Source organism: Brachyhypopomus gauderio, chromosome 15 (assembly GCF_052324685.1).
Source record: "Brachyhypopomus gauderio isolate BG-103 chromosome 15, BGAUD_0.2, whole genome shotgun sequence".
Taxonomy (NCBI): domain Eukaryota; kingdom Metazoa; phylum Chordata; class Actinopteri; order Gymnotiformes; family Hypopomidae; genus Brachyhypopomus; species Brachyhypopomus gauderio.
This window is the reverse complement of record NC_135225.1, coordinates 19,914,831-19,929,830: the sequence shown is the minus strand read 5'-3', so window position 1 is coordinate 19,929,830 and position 15,000 is coordinate 19,914,831. Positions and strand designations below refer to the sequence as shown.

The 15,000-nt window shown below is 44.4% G+C and overlaps 1 protein-coding gene across 5 annotated transcripts in view; it reads left to right on the top strand.

Moving 5' to 3' along the window:
- pde10a (phosphodiesterase 10A) overlaps window positions 1–15,000 on the top strand; it is a 73,620-nt gene that overhangs the window by 32,702 nt on the left and 25,918 nt on the right. For all 5 annotated transcript variants that reach the window (XM_076974592.1, XM_076974594.1, XM_076974595.1 and 2 more), the window contains exon 2: window positions 14,897–15,000. This exon is cut by the window's right edge. In XM_076974592.1, coding sequence (XP_076830707.1) covers window positions 14,897–15,000 — 104 coding nt within the window. The remainder of the gene's footprint in view (window positions 1–14,896) is intronic.

The following is a 15,000-nucleotide window of genomic DNA, read 5'->3' as shown; positions in this document are numbered from 1 at the left end:
TGTGTGTGTGTGTGTATGTGTGTGTGTGTGTGTGTGTGCTGGGAGTGGTTGTGCGATCAAAAGGAAGTAATTTTTTATTCCAAATTCTACACTTTTGAAAAACAACAGTTTGGGGCCAGACAGGGTCACGTTTCAGGTTTTTGGTGGGCACGGATGTGCCAACAGGTGACTTCACTGGTGACGTTAAACAGTGTTCTCTTTGATGCTGTCAGTGGTATATTTGTTTTCCCAAGAACTGAAATGCCAATTAAACATTTCTGCTGCTTTGTTGAGAAAGTCAATATTAATATCCTCTTTGCAAATGTGCAAATGTCCTCATGATGGAAAATGTGTTTTTCCCCCAAAGTTAAACCCAGTGTGTATTATATGTATTATAAATACCTATCAAGGTGTAAAATCGAACCAGTACTAGGGTACAGGGGGATTTCACGCAATAGTCTGTCGGTTTTGTTATGGAAACAATATTAAACATGGAACAAAGTGAAGATAAATGCTAATTCCCGTCCTACTCAGCGGTCGTCACCGTGTCCAGATGGTCACGCATGCCGTTAGTTTATCATCCCAAAACCAGTTCGCAAACGTGAGGGGCAAAGAAAAGTGTCTGTGACCCCCACCTGGTCTCCTCCACCCCTACACCCCACCCTGTGTGGGGTTACGTTGGGGGAGGGGCGACTTCCCAGGCTTCCCAACCTGCTGCTACCTTGTCGTTAGCACGAGCCCATGTCTCAGCAGAGACGCGGCCCTCCCGTAGATAAGATAAGAAACACATGCTCTCCCCCCCTCCTGGAAAGGGAGTCCCAGGCGGACCTGCTGACGCACGTAGCCTGGGCGTCCCAACCACCTCCTCACCCCCACCCGCAAACCCCCCACCACACCACCTCCACCACCACCACCTCCACCACCACCACACTGCCTGTCCTGCTCTAATGTCAAGCAAGTGAAAAGTAACACCTTGGCAGTCTGCCCTTGACATTGTGCCAGGAAGATCATTCAGAAAGGGCCGCCTCCTCTCTCTCTCTCTCTCCCTCTTTCTCTCACTCTCTGTTATTCTCTCCCTCTCTCTCACTTTCTCTCTCTCTCCCTCCTTATTTTTCTCCCTCTCCCTCTCTCTTCCTCCTTATTTCTCCCTCTCTCTCTCTCGCCCCTTATTTCTCTCTCTCTCTCTCTCTCTCTTTCCCTCTCCCTCTCTCTGTGTCCCTCTGTCTCTGCCTCTCTCTGCTGGTTTTATTTATTGCTGTAAATCTTTTATAGCTACCCCACTGCCTGAGCATTAGCAGCGTGAAGCTGACCCCACACCCAGTTCTTGGTCTTGGCACTCACCCCATTCAGGAACCTCACTAAAAGGCAACACTGTGACATCTGTGATGAAGAGGCTCTATTATTATGGTCCTAGTCAGCATGTCCAAATATAATTGACAGAGAAAAACTTGCAGCCTGGTTTGAATAATGTTTGAAAATGTAAATAATTGAATGTGTTGTAGGGGGGGGGATACGTTTGCTTTTGGGATTGGAGTTCACCCTTCTAATTGTTTCTAATTGTTTTTGGGGGAGAGGAGGAAGACTTTCAGACAGCTATTGGAAGCACGGGCCTTATTCGGGTGCCTGACTTGTTCGCCGTGTACGCATCGTCAGTTCGTAAATGAACGTCTGGAATCTTCAGCGATTCTCCTGACGTGTCGGGGGAGCCGTGTGGCATGTTTTGCGAGCCATCCAGCGGACGTCTGAATCGGTTCTGCTGTGAGAGAGTTCCCCCTCCACCGGTGCGAAGGGACTCCGGACCATCCCGCCTCTTCGCTTCCTCCGCAAACGAGCCCCGTATTCCGAACCGTTCCACAGAACCAAACTTTGGCCGATCGGCCCTGGAACGCATAAATCACGCTAAGTAAATATTACAGCACGGCGCCGCTGTGGTTTGAGCGATGGACCGCGACCTGCTTAAGTTTAACAGCTGAGAGCGGGGCTGCTCATTCTCAGGCCCTCGGCGCCGTGTTATGACATTGTCGCGGAAGGCCGCGTGCTGCAGCGGAGTGCTGACGTCCGAGCCCGCCTTCTCCAGAACCGCTTCTCCTATACTCGAAGTGGAACCAGAAAGTAAGAAAGAAAGAAAAAAAAAACCTGGTGACACAGTCGAAACGTCCAGGGGGGATCTGAGGCTCGGTTGAACTGCTCTAAAAAAGAATAAAATAAGGGCAAACGCTGGATCCGAGCAGGAAAACGAGGCCTTCTCGATTTAGGATATAATAGGAGAGACTGACTTTGGGAGACAGGGTTTTATCATCACAATTACCAGGACTTGTGTTTTTTAACAAATCCTCCGTGCGGCTCGACGGTGACGTGCTGTGGGTTGTCCCACTTACGGGATGACTGGGCACATGCTGAGTAATTCACCAAGACACCCTTGTCGCCGCGGAGACGGGTGGGGCAACCTCGCGCGGGTAAGCTAAGGCATGAGGACAGGGCAGAGCCATGATGCAACTTCTGCACCGTTGACGCAATTTCTGATGCTCGCGCTTTGTATTCTGCGTCCCGGGCTTGATGTGAAATCATGCGCAGAACACAGGATGTCAGGTAGTTATGTCTCCGTCGACTTGCCGGTGTAGGAATCCCCCCCCCCCCCCATAGCTACGGCCCCTATCCTAGCCTTAGAGGGTACAAAAGTAACTGACAGTCAGTTTGTTTTTCTGCCAGCGGTGTGTCATTGCATCACTGATTCATACGCCAGAACTGCAGAAAGTTAAAAGGAAGCTCTCAGCAGGAAAAGTGTATCAGTTCCACAGTTCTGAGACTGTGGACAGATCTCAAACGATTCTTCCCCAGGATCACAGAAGACGTGGTGAGAGAAGCAACTCCGGCTCATGACCCGAGGTTTAGCGACTCTTCTGGGAGGTCTGGTGTCATGGGCAGGGAGGACGTGGAGCTTGAGCGGCTCCAACCCGAAACCCCTCAAAGCTCAGTGGATGGTTCTTCGTAATGCCAAACATAGTTTTCAGGGCCAAAGAGTGGAATGTTCTAGACTGGCCAGGTCCCTCACCCAGGCCGAACTCCTCTGAGCAGACATTTCCCTTACTGAAGATGAGATATATGCTTGCCTTTCAAAGTCATCTTGTCACTGAGATCAGGCCCTCTTAAATGAGGTGACTTTGTATAAAAGGACCATGTATCCTATGTAGTTACCGCCTTCGTGGTGCAAATATCTTGCCTTTGAAGCTAACATTAGGTTATAAAGCCGTTCAGTATTTAATTTCAATTCCAAAGAGCAGACGTCATTGTTTATTACATACTACATTGCATGTTTCTAAAATTGCAACGCTTGCACTTTAGACATGGGACATTTTAAATATCAAAATCTTATACAGCGTACCGTGGCCTTGTTTCTGACCATGCAGGTTTGAAGTCTTTGTGCTGGAATGTTGACAAATGACTTGCGTTCTGGCTTTAGGACCGTTGCACAGAAGCAGAGGACAGCATAAGTGTTCAGAGGAGAAGCATATGTGTTCAGAGGACAGCATATGACCAATGTGCTCAGTATTACTGAACCTATGATTTAGTCTCTCAGTGTTGATATTCAGCATTTGATGAATTGTGTTTTTGTCTGTGTAGATCATTTGAGTAATCCTGGTCTTTTTTTCAGGCCTGAAGGAAATCTTACCCTTTCAAAACATTCTGGAAAGCTACACAAACCGCTCGCGCTATCAAGCTCCTCCACATCTAGCCGTTCTGTAAAAGCATGATAAGACCAACACGCAAGTCATTTATGCAATGTTTTATCAATGAGGCTGATAACATTTGCCCCAGTAAAACTGGCGTTAGCATAAACTGGCATTCAGGCATGTATTTCTAAGATGGCGCCTATCAAAAGCAAAACTCTGAAGGCAAGAAAGCCCCATAGCATGTAGGGATGGGAAAAGCAGCATGACAGGGATTGCCATATGTCAGAGAAGTCAGGTTGTTCTGCCAAAGGACCTAAACGCAACAACGTTAACTTGGTTGTCAAATTACACACAGACATGGAAAAGCTGCATATAGAATTTTTTTTTGGTTTGAGGTTTTTATAGTTTGTTTGTTTTTTGTGGTTTTTCCACTGCTGTGGTCAAATGTGGCCAAAAACTAGGGCCTCGTGCCAAAACAGGACAATAGAATGAAGCCTGCAAGATAGATGAGCAGAAATTCTCTGTAATGTCCGCTGACAATCTCACAGGGGAAGAGAGAGCTTAGGAAGTTTGGTCAGTTAAGCTTTTTGAAGAAGTGCATATCTGGGCCATGAATCATTTGGAAGCACCTGGCACATTCGTACGGCAAATACTGGCTCCAGACTTCAAATAAAAGACTTTATTTTGTGGAAAAGAACTACGCTAATGTTAAAATGAGACTGCAGGTGTAACATGTGGCATGACTTGCCAATAGTTGACCTGGGTCATATTGGTGAACATAAAACCATAATTATGCCAAACTTTGCACTTCACAGTCACCTCTGTAGTATGTAGCATGGCTAGATATTCTGGTTAGTCACAACCTCAGTCTAGTTGGATTTCATTCTTTAGGGCGATCGCAGTGAACACAGCCTTGGTCACAGTTTTCACACGGGACTGTATTCGCTCCGAATGTTGTGACGTCACAGTGAGTCACGCACATCACTTGTTTCCACTGACCCAGGACGGAACCGTCTTTGACCGAGGTTTGGCTAGAAGCAAAAGGTTACGCCACCGAGCAAATCCTTCCTTTAGCACCACGAGGGTCGCCGTTTGGTCGCACCCGAGCGGCGGAGAGACAGGCGTTTCTCTTTGAGCGCCCCAGCAGGGACCAGGATGAGAGGAAACTGTGCAGGCCCCATGGGACGCTGCTTGTTCCCAGAGCCCAACGTCTACTTGACGCACACACCGCATGTGCGAGGACATGGCAGAGGACAGAATTCAGATAAACGAAGTGAAGGAAGAATGTCAGTAATGCATCGTGGGGGGAAGGAGCGTGTTTATTTATACATGCATTTGTTTATTGAAATTTTAGGCAGAAGAGAGCATGAGGTGCAGTGCCTTGTACTTATTGAAATCCTGGTCCATTTATAGACAGGTTTTTGAATAATATCTCATACAAAATCTCACTTTCACTTTCCTATGGCTATGATCTGTGGTAAAGAAATGAAAAGAAGGTTGTCTAGGTCACAAACCTGTGATGAAGGTTTGTGCGATTTGCAGCGAGTTGTCTGTGTTCTCATCGTTCCTACATTTTCTGAACAGGAAGTGCTCACATGGCCTCCTGGTGTGCTTTAACAGGGACGTTACAGAAGCGTGAAGCTGGTGGCCGGCTCTTGAAAAGCGCAGCTTGTGTGCTGCAACACACGCCCAACTGTTGCGTTTTGAAGCTCTCGTGTGCCCGTCAGGCCAAGCTCCACACAGGACCTAATAACGGGAACACCTCCACGTCGGGGCCGCACTACAGCAGTTTTTCCCATTGCGGCATTCCGCTGGAAGTCCGGAATGTAGAGGGATGTTGTAGCCGTACAGGACATTAAAAGTTGTTCTAAAACGTATAGCTAACTTTTTTTAATCTCCATTCACACTGTTTATAGATCCAGTTTGGGGATGGGATGGAGATGGTTGGATGAGATCATACTGGCAGGACAACGCACGTCGATGGCGGCTTTGGAACGGTGATATAGAGAGTTTCCAGGCGTACTACGGTGCTACAGTGTCTCAGAACTGGCTAATGTCCTTGCAGTGTTTAGCTCAGAGTATTTGTGTCCTATTATAAATAGCAGTGACAAAGTGAGATGTGAGGAAAAGCATGAAGCCACAGCGGTGAATGACTACGGCTTTGATCGCTGATCGCTGTCGTCATGTGACAAACCAAGATGCTCTGATGATGTTGCATGTGATTTCACCACTACAGTGTTCTTTGAGCTGTTTTTCTAAAATACAAAGAGCAGTGCCCCTCCTCCAAAAGTAGTGCCTGAGCTACGGACTCCAGGGGTCACATTGGATTCTCATGGGAAGGTACACATAGGGTGCAGCTAGGCACCCTAGATTTACCCACGTGCCATTACTGTAAAAGGGTCGGAGGCTGGTGCTGGTGTGTGAGGAAGGTTCTAGGGTGAACACACGGAGCCTAGCAGGGGGGCGGACGCAACACATCATGAAGCTTTATTTGCTGCACCGGGTAGGTCAAATCCTAAGAGAATCCAGGCCAAAGAGGGAAGCAACGCCCCTTAACTGACGTGTGCCCCGACTTTGCTGTGAACAAGAGCCAGAGTCCGGCAGGGAGCGTCTGCTTTAAATCAGTTAATACATGGTAGAAATACATTTGACTTTCCCCAGGATTTGAAACTTCAAAAGGAGCGACGAGGATCGAGGAGTCTTTTCTGTCTTCTAGCGAAGCGGAGAGGGAGGAGGGGCGAGGCTCCACTGGGCCCCGCCGCTCGCCCCGCCTCCCGTGCGCTACCGCGACCCCTGCGCTCTGTGATTTATTAAGAGCCGCGCTCTGCTCGTGTGCGTCAGCAGTCTCGTGAGGCTCAGCTCCGCTCCAGAGCGCCGGCTCACTTCTGGACAGCATCAAGCAGCGTCAGACGCCCCCCCGCCCCCCACCGCTCCTGCCCCCCCAAGCTCTTCCCTGCGCACACGCGCTCTGGGTGTGCAAGAACTTAAAGCCCAGACACGTGCGACTTATGCACAAGCTCCAAGCAAACTCACACATAAAACACATGGGCACACACACACAAAGCTCACGGCCGGCAGCGGGGCTAACGAGATGTCGGCTGTGGAGCGTCGTGGTGATATACGTTGCCACCGTTGCTAAATATTTAGCTTGTTTTTTTCCCGAGCTCCGAAAAGGGGCTGGAGCCCCTGATCCCCCCCCCCCCCCCCCCCCCCCCCCCCCCCCCGCTGTCTGAGCAACGGGGTCCACCGGATGGTCAAACAGAAGACGCGGCTGGGGTCTAGCGACCTAGTGTGTTTGTGTTTGTGGGTGTGTACTGACACGGCCAGTGTCAGGGGCTACACAGAGAACAACATATGCCTCCCAACTGAGATCTCCCCCAAGCTTGTGTATTAAGCCAAGCAGCACACTTTAACCCTTAGCTCTGACAATTAATGACAAAGTCTTATCAATGTCCAGTTGTTAATGTAATGCTTAAAGCTAAAATGCTAATAGGAAACTATAACACTTTAGCTTAAATTCTATTTATAAAAAGTATTTAAATAGGAAATATAGGTAACCAAGAAATTATTACGTGTAGTCTTGAACATAGCACAGTTAAGCACAACCGAAACATAAAGACATTTTGACACATTCAAAGATTAGCTGAAGGAAAATCTAATCCAAATCACAACTGTAGAAAAACTACAAATCCCATCCTTGTGTTTTTGGAGTCGGTGCCACGTTGTCAGGTCTGCCAGTCTGGCTGTTGTCTCTGCACCTCCCTCTGACCACCCACCTCCAGTGTGTCTGTTTCAGCCATCTCTGCCCTGTATGTAATAAATAAGTTATGTAATAAGTTAGAGTTTCAGACAAAGACTTCTTCTGAGACACCTCTCGGCTAATGTGTGGCCACGTGTGTAAACTCTACATGCTGTCTTTGTAATGAGTAGTCACACCTGTTTTCACACGCGCTTCATCATGCTTTATCAAGGCCGTAAACCGGATACCACCCCTCCCCCTTTCCTATTAACTCTGTCCTTCTTCAGTTCACTTCAGCCATGAGGTGTACTACTTGATAAAGGTGTGTTTTTACTCACCACTGTACCACATGCAGTGACTAATTGTCTTCTCTCGGGTGGGTCTTTAGTAACGGCCCCACGGCCCTATCCCCTTCTTCGAAAACTGATTAGATTAGATTCAACTTTATTGTCATCGCACAGGGCCTCTGAAATGCAAATCTCGTAAACTATCGTGATAAAACGAGACGAAGAGAAACACAATACAGATATAGTGCTGTGGCGGTTACCCCTGCGTTCATCATACATCATTACAACGTCATCTAACAGGGAAGAATGGCTACTACGTGGTCTCGGCACACACAAGGATGCACGTTAGCGCCGGCCGCAGACGCCAGCGAGTGCATTAAAACCACGCTGTACCTCAGCAAATGGAGGCTCGCGACGACAACAAAGACAATAAACAGGGGCACTTAGCAAGATGCTCAAGGACGTAATTGCCTATTAAGCACAATCAAGTTGTGAGTCTTCTTCCTGGACCGCTGGGACCTCCTGCCTGTCCCAGGAGAAGCGTACAGTAAGCACTTTGGGGCCGGAGTCAGATTCGCCTGTAGCGATTAGCGTTCAACGCTACGCTTCTCAGGTCTTGAAAGCTACTGATGCATTATGGGCAGGGGAACAGGTTTACAATGCATTCTGCTCACTTTGTGGAATGCTTGTAATTGAATTCGCGTTAACTTCATTATCTTAGGCAACTGGAGTGAAGGCATTGTTCATTTAAAACAGGCCACTGTTTGCAAATACTCTATAAAAATAATTCTTGAATCGAATGTTCATGACAGAGATTGGGTAAAAAAATTGTTTGCCTGAACAGAGTGGCGATTATTACCAGAGCCGGCCCAAGGCATACTCGAATTACGTGGCTGCTTATGGTCCCCCCACTGTTGCCAACTCCTCAGTAAGGAAAGTCGCTATTGGTTGTCCTAAAAGTCGCTAGAAGTCGCTAAATGACGTCATCGCCTAATTTGCATAATACATATATTTTGACGCTGGGACGTTGGGAGAGAAGAAAGTAAGTAAAAAACACCCTAAATATGTTAGAACTACAAATTAACAACATCTGTTGGCTTTGAAATAGGCAGTCACTTCTCTAAAGAACTACATGACTTTAATGATTTGTATAAATCATTTTTACATAAATTACATAAATAGTTTTTTGCTGTGTTGTTAAATGTTAGTATAAAAGTAGCAGTTTGCAGGAATGAATGAGGTGAAGAATGACTGAGACCAGTGGGGAACCGTCAGGGCCCTCTACGCCCTCTCAGAGGGCCTAAAAATATTCTTAAAACATAAATATATATATAATTTATCCAATTTTATTTTATCTACTTACAGCTTGACAATCAACATCTAAACAATTACAAAAATATAAGCAAATAAATTATTCAACCGTGTCTGTTCAATCTGTGTTGGAAGGTGAGGGGTTAAGTGGAAGCCTGTGAGCCTGTGTCTCCCCCTATCAGGACTGTGATGCCCGCTGTTCGTTTACAGAGGGCCTGGCAGTTATAATTCAGCGCAATACCAGTTTCAAATGACAGTAAAATTGACCAATCATATCTTCCCTCTTAGTGGGCGGGCTTAACTGTATGATAATTTCCACCCGCTGTGGCGACGCTAGCTGTCGTTAGCGTACCGCTGCTAGCTAGTTTCGATTCAATCATTTGATGTCCTCGTGCGGGTTGTTTACATATTCCGCTCCCGAGGAACACGGAGTTGTGAACCTTATTTTGTTGGAACCTTATTTTGCTTAAAAAGTTATCTAGTACAGATGTTATTGTTTACTGCGTGTCTAAAGCTGTACTGTCGTCTCAGTTTTTTTTCTTTATTGCAGTTAATTAGGAGAGGGAAAAAAAGATTTTTCATGGGGGATGGGAGCGGGCCTAGGTTTAATGGTCACGGTTCGCTACTGACTGAGACTGTGTGAGTTAAATGCAGTGATTTATTTTCGTGTCTCACTGAAGACTAAAGCATTTATATTTACATCCCACTCTGTAAATACGGGGCGGGGCGTCCGCGGCAGCTTTGGGCATGTGCAGTTCATTTGCAGTGTGGACGTGGAGCGGTGAGGGTCTGCTCTGAGTGTGAGATTGTTGTGGGGCGGGGCTCACGGCAGCACCCGCCCCAGAGGGCAGCAACTGAACAGCGTGTGTGTGTTCAGAGTCTCCAAAAGTCTCCAATAACACCACAAAAAGTCGCTAGATTTGTCGCTAGTCGCTTTTTCCTACAAAAAGTCTCTAGAGGGTCTGAAAAGTCGCTAAGTTGGCAACACTAGGTCCCCCATGCCACCAGGGGGCCCCCAAGAGCACCAAGATATCATCAATATTAATTACATAAGAATTTTCTGCTGAGGTGGTGGTATGGGGGTCCCCAAATGAAATTCTGCTTACGGCCCCATTAAGGCTTGTGTCAGCTCTGATGATACAGTTAGCACAGTGTTACTGAAGTCATAACATAAAGATGGTACTATAGCCTAGTTCTGGGTGATAAAACAATCTGTTTGTTTTGCTATAAATTCTTCCTCGATGACGATGATAAGCTTGGGCATTAAAATTCAATAAACCTTAGTTTCCATTTGCCGCCAACGTAGCACACTATCAGGCTGCACGCTGAATTGCATGCTAAAGTGGCCCTGAAAGCCCATGCTGCTGCAAAAGGTATATACGCTGCAAATACGCAAAACAAAATCATCAAAATGACGTGTACGCTACATTTCTGAAATGCACTGAAATTTAAAAACACTGCAATTTCAGAAACACTGCAAAACCACAACACAACTGTTATTTTATACAGGGACTCTAGGTTTTTAGCCATAAAAAACAGTTGTTATACAGTTTCTCATTACTTAAGTAGTAAAGCTATTTACATGTAGCAGCTTTATTAATTTATTAATCCCCTAGCTATTTAGATAGAAATTACTTAATGTTAAATGGCATTGTTTTTAAGCCTTAGTTTCTGTCTAAATACCTAGCTAGCTAGCTACATTTAAAGAGCATTTAGCTTACCCATGATATGAAGTGATAAGTGATTTTATCACGGGTAAGATAAATGATGCAATATGTCTGAAAGCGATTCCACAAAATAGACTAAACCTAACCTGTTAAGATGAAGGGAATCGCACTCTAGGTTTTTAAGTACAAACGAGTCGTGTTATACAGTATCTCATTATATAGAATGGGACTGAATTAGTAAATCTATTTAAATGTAGCTAGCTAGGTAGGTAAAAAAACCTGAAAAAGTATATGCCTTAATTTTCGTCTAAATACATAGCTAGCTACATTTAAACATCTATACTCAAGTATTTAAGCCTTTATTTAAAGGGTTAATATAAAAAGGGTCATATTAATAAAATAATCCTTGTTGAACATAGAGAGATGTGCTTTATATAGAACAGCCTACACATCCAGATAAGACACCAAAATTAAAAAAGACGTTAACCAGACATTTCAGTCCTGTGAGTTACAGTGATTATAACTTAGTTCATTGAGCCTTCTAGTTTTGTCTTAACTAGATAATTAGACATAATTTGGGAATATTTGGCAAAAATCATGTTAAAAAGGAAATAAGTCAGATTGTCCGTGAGACATGTAAGCTTGACAGCAGACAGCTTGTATAATCCAGGTTCAGAAAGTAAAAGACCAGGATTTTGCTCAAGCTTGCTAGATTTTCTAATTAATGCAATCCAGGTAAAATGAGTGGAATCAACACAATCCAGCAAGCCTGAGCAAAATACTGGTGAGGACTTTTACTTTCTGAACCTGGATTATACACCTCTGCTTGACAGTAATTACAAGTAACAAAGTAATACCGCTAAGTCACGTGGTCAGACGTGTATGTAAAGTGTTTTCATAATTCTTAGCATGAAAGGCATTCAGTCCCCAAGAATGCTACGGTAATAACCAATCTTTTAAACATTTTGTTGAAAACTTTTAACACCCACGAATCAGTGTGTCTTTGTTTGGATATAAATAATGCAGCGCCGTTTGCTATGATGGATAAATAAAGATTACCCCTTATTTATGCATAGAAACAACGGGAATCACAAATATCATCTGTAGCATCTTTATATGTGTACAAACGAGGGGAGTCGGATTCTGCCGAGGAGTCGGAATTCTGAACAGCACCTGCACCGTGATGAGAGACTGTATGTAAGAGGATTTATGATCCACTGTCCGTGACACTCAATCAGAACACTCTGAAACTTTGTTCAGTCCCTTACACGTGTCTGCCCGTCAGTTACAACTTTTTTTTCTCCCTCTTCTTTGGAACTTTGGAACTCTTTTCTGACACCCGTGTGTTGTGAATCTGTTAATGTACAGTATGTAGGTTTACAAATTCATGTTTGACTGAATATGCCCTCTTAAAGTATGTAGGCTTACAGTACTATTTTCATGTTTAACTGAATAAACCGTTGAACACGAGTACATTTTATTGAGCATGTTTTTTTTCTTCAAGTATCAAAGTAGAACCGCTTTCTCAAGCAGTCATTGATGCATTTTGGAAACAGGAGATGAGCCCCTGGTCTATTGCACCCTCTGTATTAAGAAACCCTATCTCAAAAACTGACTTTTAGTCATTACTTGGGTAGCACGCATATTCTAAATGAGCCATTTTAATCTAGATTCATCTAGATTAATTTCAAGATTTCAGTGAGATTAATCTAGATAAAAAAATTAATTTATGCCCACCCTTAATATATATATATATATATATATATATATATATATATATATATATATATATATATATATATATAGTATACATGTTCAATCTGCAGTGTGTTAAAAGGGGTTGATAACATGTTTATTCAGCTAAACATGAGATTTGAAATGTAAGCCAACATTTAGTACATTTAACGTGTTTTCGGCAGCAGTGACTCTTCCCCTGGACTGCATCAGTGCTTGACCCAACGTCAGCAGCATTAGCAAACGGGTGCTTTGTGTTTAAATGCTACTTCAGACTGGTAGAACTCCTACAATAAACTAATTCCGCGTTGCATAAGGTGCAAACAACTTTAGTCTTGTCAATGTCTCCATTAGGAAGCTTCTTAAAAATGAATTTTCCATGAAGCAAATCTGGCGGCTTTGTGGCTGCATCCATGTAAGCACACGTGCGATTTGTTGTGAGTGGTAATTCACAAGTTTGAAAACTCGTTCTCGCCCCCTAATGTGCAATTTGGTTAGGAATACAACCGACAGGCATGAAAATCTGTCACCTTTCGGCGAAATTCGCCGTTTTGAAGTTGAAAAGGGTGACCTGCGTGAATCGTGTAGATCCGATGAGTTTTTTGTTTGGGGGGGGGGGGGGGGGGGGGGGGAGGGGGGGGGGGGTCGGGAGATTATATGTATATATTTTAATTATCATTGACTCATTAAGCAAATAGAGCACTTCCGAAATCGACAATTTCAATGACACAGTGGCCAGCAGTTTCCGCCCCCCGAACCATCGTAGAGGCCAAATAGCGTTTCAATCATACGAACGTTCTTCATTCATGGTATTCATTTACTGCTAAGCGGGACGAGAAGCAGGACCTAGTGCTACACCGCGGACAAGTCAGAAGAGCGAACATTTACCACTACATTTACCAGATCGTACATTTACCACTACATTTACCAGATCGTACATTTACCACTACATTTACCAGATTGTACATTTACCAGATCGTACATTTCCCAGTGGATTTAATTGGGTTATTAATGGTTTCAATCGTTTTCATATTTTGTGGTAAAACAAAGTTACTGCCGTTCTCTACAGCGTTGAATACTGTCAGAGCCACAAGCTTTTGTGATAAATAGGTAGATAGATAGACCTATTAAGTTCGCGTCAACCCCGTGTAGTTAACGGTGACATAAAATGAGAAACGAGATTTTTTTTCTAGTGTCTGTAGTTGTAACTGGTGAATCCAGGGACGGGTGAGGATAACATTCGCGCCAGGGCTGAAAAGGTTGAAGATAAAGTTGTAAACGCTTGTCGTTTGAGTCTACCCTGTGCTTTAGCCCATGTTAGAAAATAAAAACACATGAACCCTGGTATTTTTACACTCATTTTCGCTGCTGATGTATTTATTGGTTCATTAAGACGTAATGGTTTTGACTGAGCCATCTGGAATGGCGAAAGCGGCCTCTCGCGTTTAAGGATCTGGCTCCATACATTGAATCCATTGACAAGACAGTCAAAAAAAAATTTTAAATGGATTTTACTATATTTTACGGAGCCCGTAAGGTGACATCATGTAAAAAAATAATAACACGTGGCCACGACTTACTAACGCGTGGGAACAAGATGCTAATGTCGCCTTTCACACGCGGCAACAAAGTTTATTTTTTCACAGCAAAGCAAGCAGATCCCAGGAATGTTCGCGAACTGACTGCCCAAGGAAGGTAAACCTGGCCTTATATAAAGTAATACTTAATTATCTTGTTCGCACGCGTAATTATCTAGTTCGCACGCGTTAGTAAGTCGTGGCCACGCGTTATTATATTTTTTACATGATGTCACCTTACGGGCTCCGTAATATTTGGCATCACCTGTCGCTGTATCCCCGTACACCAGCAGACACCCCCCCCCCCCCCCCCCCCGCCTCGCCGTATACCCATGACGTCACATGTCAACGCCCTGTATCCCAATGACGTCACATGCCCCGCCCCCCGGTCTTCTCACCTTTTTAACCCCTGACCCATTTTCATGCCTGAACCGAGCTAAACTATCAAGGTGAAAGTCATCAGTTTGCTTACCTATTTTGGCCCAGTTCCCAACCCAACTTTAAGAATAGATTAACGGCGATATTTTTTATATCGCCCGATTATATATATATATATATATATATATATATATATGCTGTTTATGAACCCTGGTGGCTATGATCTATGTCTGAAGATTATATCAAATCCTTTACACTGTATAACAACTCTTGTGAATAACAAACTGCAGGTTTTTGCCAAAAACAAGAGTTGTGTTATAGTTGTGTTCACTTCTCACTTAAAGTCTAAAGGAAAAAGTGATTTGATCTTGATATATATCGATATCGGCTGATATGAAAAAAAATATTGCGATAAGATTTTTTCCCATATCGCCCAGCTCTACTATAGCATCTATTCGCTATCCATGGTACGCACAGCTATATGAAGTCTGGGACATTTATTGCTCTGAATACATTTGCACGTTGGAAACTGATCGCGGTCCTTCTTTTGCAGGTCTGACAGACGAGAAAGTGAAGGCCTACCTCTCCCTGCACCCCCAAACACTGGACGAGTTTGTGCTGGAGAGCGTGAGCACAGAGACGGTGGACAGATGGCTG